At 41.5% G+C, this 9519-nt stretch overlaps 1 protein-coding gene across 1 annotated transcript; it reads left to right on the top strand.

The window, feature by feature from the left end:
- Nucleotides 1–4929: 4929 nt before the first annotated feature.
- LOC101619495 (transmembrane protein 217-like) lies at nt 4930–5502 on the top strand. Its single transcript, XM_004673994.1, has one exon. The coding sequence runs from the start codon at nt 4930–4932 to the stop codon at nt 5500–5502; it is 573 nt and encodes a 190-aa protein (XP_004674051.1).
- Nucleotides 5503–9519: the final 4017 nt, after the last annotated feature.

Below are 9519 nucleotides of genomic sequence, written 5' to 3'. Positions count from 1 at the left end.
TTATTTTATTTAAAGATTATTATGCATACAACAACTGGGGTACAAGCCAGAGATGCAGGGGGTTTGAGGATTCACCAGAAACAGAGTGGGGAGCAGAACAGGAAGACTGACTGAAATACACTGCTGAGGTGAGCAGCAGGTGAGACAGGACAGGTCTGTTTAGCCATACGGGTCAGCAAATCTGGTCAGGAACGAAACTGATGCCATAGTGGCCACAGATAACCCCACAGTGCTGTGCTGTAATGCGTTACACCACCAGGGAGGGCCCAAGAATTCTTTTTGTATCTGGGTATCAAGTATATTAGGCCAGAATCAGGAATAAATAAATTTCTTTTCAACCAGTCCCAAAAGATTTCTACACAAGTGAAAAAGAAATATTTTATAGGGTGACTGCTTCCTTTGGCTTTTATGCAGTGACCCAGAAGGCAGATAAGTAGATTCAGGCAAGGTTGGCGTTATTTTGGGTGATTTTGAGTGATTTCAGCTGGTCCAGATTAGAAAGTAAGATTTTTATCATTAAGAATAAAAAGTTATAGGCCTCCCTGGCGGTGTAGGGGTTAAATCTCAGCACGATCACCAGACCAAGTTCTATCCCTGGCCAGGGAGCTGACCCACATGGTGCAGCAGAACTCTCCTGCCCGTTGATCCCCTAAACAGTATATTTCTGTATATCTGCCTGTTCTGCTGCCCACTCTGTCTCTGGTGAATCCTCTCACACAACCCCTATAATTCTGGCCTACACACGCCAGTTCTTGGCACAAGGGGTTACATCTCAGCACTATGAAGCTATCCACAGCCACTGCAGCACCAAGTTTGATTCCTGGCCCAGAGGAGACCCACATGGTGCAGCAGTCCACTCCTGTCTCACCCACTGCTCCCCTCAGTCAATCTGCCTGTTCTGCTCCCCACTCCTTCTCTGGTGAATCCTCTCACACACAGACCCCTATAATTCTGGCCTACACACTCCAGTTCTTCTAAGCACAAACATACATATAATTTTTTTTTAAGCTACGAAAAGATGTTACACCATCAGACAAGCTTGATGGTTGGCTTGAAGAGTATAGTCTGGAGGAGGTTAGATAAATTCAAGAGCGGGGTCTCCCTGGTGGCCCAAGGACTTAAGTTTCAGCACTATGAAGCTATCCACTATAGCACCAAATTCAATCCCTTGGCACAGCAGACCTCTCCTGTCTCACTCACTACTCCCCTCAACAGTGTACTTCACTCAGTCTGCCTGTTCTGCTCCCCACTCTATCTTTGATGAATCCTCACCAACCCCCCTCTGCTTCTCTGGCCTACATCCAGCTCTTGTATGCATAAATACATCTTTAAAAAAAGAAAAAAGAAAAATCAAAGAACACAGCAATTTCACTTCCTGGAAACTTCTCTCTAAAAGTTGGGGATGGGGAAGTATAGGAGCAATAGAATACCCAGAGAGCTTACGTTTTGCTTTGACTCTTAAAAATTAAATGGAGTTTGCGGACAGTGATTTAAGAGTTCTTGAATGATTTGGTTTAATACTATAGCCTAACTTAAAAAAAAATCTTTGTATTGTTAGATTGTTTTCATTTGAAAGAAAGCACACTGTTAAAATACCTTTTCATTAAATATTTCACTTAGTATTTTCTAAGAAAACAGCCCATTTGTAGATAGGCAATTTACACATGTCTAAAGAAATATTCAAGGGTCACACATGACTCTGGGAAGCAAAATTGTGGTGTTAGTTTCCTAAGGCTCTCATAACACAATAAACAGACTGAGTGGCTTACACAGCAAATATTTATTTTTCACAAATGGAAGGTAAAAGTCTGAGGTCAAGAGGTCAGCAGACCTCTTCAAGACCTCTCTCCTTGACTTGTAGAGGGCCTTCTTCTCCCTAAGTCCTCATATGTATATGACATATCCCAATCTCCTCTGCTTCTAAGGATATCAGTTAGAGTAGCCTAGAGCCCATATGAGTGACCTAATTTTCTCAAAAATTACCTCTGTATAGTCACAAGGTTGTGGTGGTTAAGAGTCCAGTATACAAACATGGGAAGGAGCACACAATTCAGCCCATATATGTGCCTTCTACCTTTGTCCCTGATATCCCAATTGTGAATATAGCAAACAGGATTTTGAAGATGTAATTAAGATCTAAAGATAAAGAGATTATCCCAGATTACCCAAGTGAACCCAGTATAATACCCAAGTGAACCCAGTATAATCCCATGAGCCCATAAAAGAACAGAACTTTCTTTAGCTGAAGCCAGAAGAGGTGTAGCTGTAGTCAGAGAGAGTCCAAACTTGAGGATTTGGTGAAGTATTGCTGGCTGAGAGCCCACAAGGCAGGAGTGGAGCAAAGGGCAGCCCTTAACTGACATGCAGCAAGGAAATGGGGACCTTGTTACCTAACACCGGCCTCAGTTTCCCTCGGCCAATAAAAGGAAACAGAGTTTGAGGAGAAGGAAAGTGGTTTTATTTGTCGACAAATGAGGAGGGCAGCAGACTCACATCTGAAAGACCACCCACCGTCCTGTGCTTTGGCGAGTTCCAGGGTTATTTATGCTCAACAAGAAAAGGGGAGGTGGGTGAGTGTCCGCAAAGGGGAGGGAGTAAAAGTTAGTGCTGGGATGGAGACCAGTGGGCACCAGCCTTTATTTACACAAAGACAGACAAAAAAATGGGGAATCAGCAAGAGTGATGGGGAGGGGGCAGGGAGCAGCACAGGGAGGAAGAGGAGTCGGTGCTGGTCAGCTTCCTCACTATTTGCTTTTGTTTGGGATTTCCTTTCCTTGAGCCTAAACCTGTCAAAAGAAGAGAAACTGCAAGGAAAGGAGAGAAAAAAGTAAACCCACAGACAATTAAGAGGTCTGGGAAAACCAATTTCATCATAAATTTGTCAAAGGAGGCAAATCCTCAAATGCTTATCTGAGAGCCCATTTACTGTATCAACCTCTGTCCCTTAAGTGTGAGGAAGTGAATTCAACAGTAACTGAAAGAATTTGGAAATGGAATCTTCCCCAATAAGAACCAACCAGCCAGTGGCACCTTGATTTCTGCAATGAGAAATCCGAAGCAAAGGAACCAGTTGAGTCTTGATGCAATCTGGATTCCTGACATACAGAACTATGAGATAATAAAAATGTGATGTTTTAACAAAGTTTGTGGTAATTTGTAATAGTAGCAATCGAAAACTACCAACCCACTGAAGAGTCTAGCAATTTAAGGAACAATACTAGAAATTAAATCCATGGGTGCCTTTAACTAAAGTGAGCCAAATAACAAAATGAATCAAAGTTATTAGTAAAATTGTTATTAGTAAAATTAGTTCCTTGGGAGATGAATCAGATCATGCATAGTGCTGTGGAAGAATCCAAAAATTAGCAGAACAATCTCACGAAGGGCAGAGGTCTGAAACATTATAATTTACAAAAGTAAAGCATAATTTTTAATTAATGTAGTATATTACTTGAGAGAGATGTAATCCTATAGAAAAAGAAATGTCACAGAGAGGAATATGGAAGATGTTAAGTCACAGAGAGGTAGGAATACAGAACAAAATATTAATATTTTATTGTTATAGAAGTTTTTGCATCTGTTCTATCAATTAAGATAGAAATGCCTAAAAAAGAGCCTCAAATACCAGGGCCTGGAAAGTAAAATAAATGGGTGAAGATAAAGGGTTTGAAATAATAGGGAGGCATGGTGACTGTAATAACAGGAGATTCTACCTTTTTTCTTGAAAGCATTTTGATTCAAATTCCTTTAAAGATTGTCCGTTAAAACAAAACATAGGCCCTCTCTGGTGGTGCAGCTGGTTAAAGCACAGCACTAAAAAGCTTAAGCCACTTCCACATGAGTTGGACCCCGCCTGCCCTGGAGGAGATCCACATGGCACAGCGGACCCCTCCTGACCGGCCTTCGGCTCCCCTCAGCAGTGTACTTAGCCAGTCTGCCTGTTCTGCTCCCCACTCTGTCCCTGGTGAATCCTCTCACCCTCCTGTACCCCAGTTCTGAATGGATAAATAAATAAATCTTAAAAACAAACAAACAAACATATTTGAGGGCTCGTTGCAATATTTTCTCTCTTGTATTTCCCAGTTTATTCTTTCCCAGATTAAAGACTGTTACCTGCTCTTACAGAAATTGACAGTATGTACTTAGAAATTTTAATGTGTAAGAGGGAAATACAAAAGGAGGGAAGGGTAGAAAGGAGAAAAACTAGGAGAGAGGGAGGGAATAAGAGAGGAACTTAATAGCCCTGAGAATCACCTGTGGATAGCTGATGAAGATGAGAGAAAATGGAATAAGAAAATGGTACTTATCAAGAGTCTGCTCTATTCAAGGCCCTCTAGTTAAAGCTCTGTCTAAGAGCTGTGGGGTGAATAGGGTGTCTGAGCTGAGTGAGTTCACAAGTCTTTGAAGCAGACAAGATGCAAGTGGGTTGATTGTCAAAACTGATTTTAGAGACAGATATGGGTTTTGCTTGTGATCAAATGTACAAGCTTAGGCAAAATTAATTAATTTCATTAATACTAGTCCCTATTAGTATCATTAAAATGATTAAGTATAAAATAACTAAATAGCAATTTAAAGCAATATAAAAATGGAACATACATACTTTTTTTTTTAAGATTTATTTATTCATACAGAACTGGGGTACAGGCCAGAGATGCAGAGGGTGAGAGGATTCACCAGAGACAGAGTGGGGAGCAGAACAGGAAGACTGACTGAAATACACTGCTGAGGGAAGCAGCAGGTGAGACAGGACAGGTCTGTTTAGCCAATCAACTTTAAACAGCCTGTCACTCCAGCGCCACTATTTCCTGGCTTCCATATTTCTGTCATTTCTCCGGAGTGAATCGGGGCAGACTTCCTGGTAACTGACCACGTTGCCTGGACCCAGAATCCCCCCTCATACTGTTTGTCTTCACAGGCGGTCTCGGAATGAAACAGAAGCACTGGTGTGGGATGACTGCCAAAATGGGCGCCGTGTTATCGGGGGTCTTTACCATCATGGCCACCCAAATGTACCTCATCTTTGAACAGAAGTTCTTGGAAAATGGCGATTGTGCTGACAATGATCCCTGGGCCAAGAGTATAGGGAACCTGATAACTGGGCTCATCGTCTGCTGGAGTTTGAAAATTGTCTTCTTTCTGTCCGTCATCACCATCCTCATCAGCTGCATCCTTCTCTACTCGGTGTATGCCCAGTTCTACAAGGGCTTGCTGCTCTACACCATCTGGATTCCTATCTATGAAGTGGTCAACATTGTAGTACAGATCCTGACGAACAGTGCCTCTGACATTGCAGAGGTCAGGGCCATACGCTGGTTTGGTTTGGTGTCACGCATATTAATGCACTGTTTCTGGATATTCTTTGTCATCAAGGAAGCCCACATGATCTACAAAATCAAAACCCAGGGCAACATACTTTCCTACCAAAGACGTGTTTCTATGGTCAGCGGAGACTTCTCCCAGTGGAAAGCAAAGAAAATCAACTTTCACCTCCACCACTAATGAATAAATACTGTTTGGTCCTTTGAGCTCCCCTGAGAGACATATCGATGAGGTTCTCACTTCAGCTGTCTCTCCGTTTTCTGCATTTGCTGAGATACTCAGCAACTAGAGACCCTATTGCCATCCTTTCAAGGGAATGTGGAAAGAAATGTGACTATAATCACAACTGGAACATCCTAACTAACAGAGATGTTTAATTAAATGTTGGTTATTTATCAGCCACTCCTTGAGTTCCTCCTTCCTTTTGGGTCAGGACCACTTTGTTGGTGAGAATGAAGAGGGCAAGGGAAGGCAACCTTAGTATGTCTTCATCAGCCGTCATCCCATAGCCCACTTATTTAATTCTGGTACAGGCAAATCTGTATTTACACTTCAGATTTTTTGTAGCACAAAGGATATTTTGGTGCATTGGGTGACTCTGTGCTGACATTTCCCACCCCTCTGCTGGGTAGGAATGTAGTCCTCTCTGCTGTATTCCTGATAAGTACAAGAGTAAAAATAGAAAGAAAAAAAAAGGTCTTCAATTTCTGCCTTGAATTTCCCCTTCTTCAAATTTGTCAAGGAATATAAAAGGTGTGTGATGAATCTAAGGTATGTCTTAAAATTGTGCTGGACAGTGTAGAATACAAAAAAAGAAATATGTAAGATATAAGGCCTTGAGGATCTTGCCATTTAGAGAAGAAATTAAATTACTGTTTATGAATCAGTTAGCCAACCATGAAAGACAGAAAGAGATGGCATGTTATCATAGACCAGTGAACTGCACTCTGCTTCCAGGTTCAGAAAAATGTCAGGAGGTCTTAAAGCTAGGATGGAAGACACACTGAGCAAACTTCGACTGCAAACATTACATGTTAAGCTTTTGTCTGTTGGTTGAATACCTTTCTTAAGATATAATTGACATACCATAAACTGCACATATTTGAAGTATATACATCTGTTAAGTTTTTGCTACTGGGCAAAATCAGGGGTTCCCTGGCCCCAAACTGTTAAGGAAAACCCATGTTGCCCATTCCAAGTGTTCATTGCCACCCATGTGCATAAAAGCAATCAAATTCTGGTGTGCCTAAAGATTTTTAATTAGTGAGAGGTTCAAAAAGAAGGGAGGGAGAGAGAAGGGGGGTAGGAGAGAGAAGGATTTCAAAATACAGACTCCCAATCAAACTCCGAAATTAACCATTCCTTATGGGAAAATATTTAGCCAAATAGGCAGAGCTTCAAGTAAGACAGACCTGAAGTTCACAATGTACTGCCCAAGCTGAATCCACCCTAAGGTTAAGAAGGCAGCTGCCATAGACCCTCAAGAGAGCAAGATCAAGTTGCCTGCCAAGGTGCTGAAGCCAGAAAAAGAGCCACAGGAGGTGACTCCCTGATGGGGTGTGCATGGGACCTGAACAAGAGTAGCACCCTCTCTCCTCCCACAGGGAGGGAAGGTCAGCCCAGCTAGCATGTGAGCGGACACGGAAATCCCCTTGAGTGCCCTGTAAGAGAAGCACTGTGCTCCAATGTGTTCAGCATTTTTTTTGTAATTTTTTTTTAAGATTTTATTTTTTTATTTGTGCATACAGAACTGGGATACAGGCCAGAGATGCGGAGGGTGAGAGAATTCATCAGAGACAGAATGGAGTGCAGAACAGGCAGATCAACGAAATACACTGCTGAGGGGAGCAGCGGGCGGGTCAGGAGAGGTCTGCCACGCCATGTGGTCACCTCCGGGGCAGGCGGGAATCGAACTCATGTGGAAGCGGCTTTAGATTCTCAGTGCTGTGCTTTAACCCGCTGCGCCACCAGGGAGGGCCTAATGTGTTCAGCATTTTTAAGTCCAACATGCCCATTCACCTCTGTCCCCTGATTCCCAACACCTGTTTCTGCCCTGTCCCGCCTCCTTCAGGAAGTCAGGGCCCTGGCACCAGGAGTCCTAGTGCCCAGCACCTGGAGTCATAGAGGCACAGAGAGGGGGCGGAGTCCAGAAAGTTAGAAAGGGAGTAGGCTGGCTTTATTGGGGTACAGAGGGGTGGAATGATGACTCATAGTTCTGCTACATTTTGACATAGGTATATCCCAATGAAACCATCACTACAGTTGATTTCATGAACATATAGCCTTGTAAACCCACTGCAGGCCCCTTCCTGCACCTCCCCCACCAACCCAAGGTAATGATTTGTACTTTCTAGAATTTTACAAAAATGGAATCCTACAATAAATAATCTTTTCGTCTTGTCTTTTTTCACTCAAGCCTAGTGCCTGCCAGACTCATCCATGTTGTTATGTATGTCAATAGTTTGTTCTTTATTGCTAAATAATATGCAATGACAATATATCACATCTTGAATAAGCATTTCTGCTTTGAAGGACATCTAGTGGTTTGCAGTTTGGGCAAATTATGGATAAGAACACTATACATTGTGTACAAATGTCTTATATGGACTTATGATATAAGAACCTTATAATAGGGCCTTCCTGGTGGTGCAGCTATAAAGCTATGATCATACTTAGTTCAATCTCCAACCTGGGAGCTCACCCACAAGGCAAAGTAGATCTCTCCTGTCTCCCTGCTGCTCCCCTCAGCAGTGTGTTTTAATAGATCCTCCTGTTCTGCTCCCCACTCTGTCTCTGGTGAAGCCTCTCACTGCCCCTGCACCTCTGGCCTGTACCCCAGTTCTGGATGCATAAATAAATAAATCTTTAAAAAAAAAAGGCTATAAGCTACAATGAAAAATCTATATCCTTACCCATATTGTTATAATTTCCAATGCCATTCATTTATTTGAATAGATCCATATTTCTATCTGATATCATTTTCTCCTGCCTAAAGAACTTCCTTTAATATTTCTTTTAGTGTGGGTCTACTAACAATGAATTCTTTAAGCTCTTTTATATCTGAAAAAAGATTTCATTTTCATCTTTATAAATTTATGTATCTAAAAAATTTCATAGCTATAATTACATTATATATAAATAATGTAAAATTTACCATATTGATCATTTTAAATGTAGAATTTAGTAATGTTGAATACATTCACATGATTGTGTGACTCTCAAACTCTTTATATGCAAAAATTGAAACTTTACATCTATTAAACATCAGTTCCCTTCACCTTTTCTCCCCAGTTCCTGACAACCATTGTTCTATATTCTACCTCCATGTCTTGACTACTCTGGGTATCTTCTGTAAGAGGATCATATACTTGCTTCCTTGTAACTAATTTATTTCACTTAGCATAATGTCCCCATTTTATAGTATGGGTCAGAATTTCCTTTTTTTTCAGTTGGGAAAATGTTGTACTGTGTGTATACATACTATGTTTTATGTATCCATTCACCTCTTGAATGGATGTTGATTGACATTTGGATTGTTTTCACTTTTGTAAATAATGCTGCTATGAATATGGTTGTCTGTTAGTTCTAAGGTGTGAATCAATTATGGATTACTTTTGATCAGATTGATTTTCCTCCTTATTATAAACCATAGTTTTAACTTTTTAAATATATGTTGCTTTTTTCTTTTTAATTATTGGATACTCTACATTGTGATTTCTGCCTTGTGGGATGCTGGATACTTGTGTAGTCCTGGACAAACACTGGGGTGTAGGCCAGGAATGCGGGATGAGGAGGGGTGAGAGGATTCACCAGAGACAGCGTGGGGCAGATTAGGCAGATCTACTGAAATACACTGCTAAGGGGTGCAGCTGGTGAGATGGGAGAGGTCTGCTGCACCATGTGGGTCAGCTCCTTGGCCAGAGATTGAACTCAGGCTGTAGTGGTGGTAGTGCTGAGACCTAACCCCTGAGCCACCAGGGAGGCCCTATACTTCTCTTTCTGCCTCCAGTGAATCCCTTTGGTACATTCTGTGCATTCAAAATTCATGCTGCAAATGGCTACCAAGCATCTACTTTGTGCCAGTTACTGAATTTGCTACACACACACATTCTAGGAAGGAAACTAGACAATTTTTTAATTATTTTATTTTTTAAAAGATTTATTTATGTTTGTATACAAGAAATAGGGTGCAGGCCA

This window comes from Condylura cristata, unplaced genomic scaffold, assembly GCF_000260355.1.
Source record: "Condylura cristata isolate star-nosed mole 26May11 unplaced genomic scaffold, ConCri1.0 scaffold00001, whole genome shotgun sequence".
In the NCBI taxonomy this organism is placed as follows: Eukaryota; Metazoa; Chordata; class Mammalia; order Eulipotyphla; family Talpidae; genus Condylura; species Condylura cristata.
This window is presented reverse-complemented; position numbering and strand designations above follow the sequence as displayed.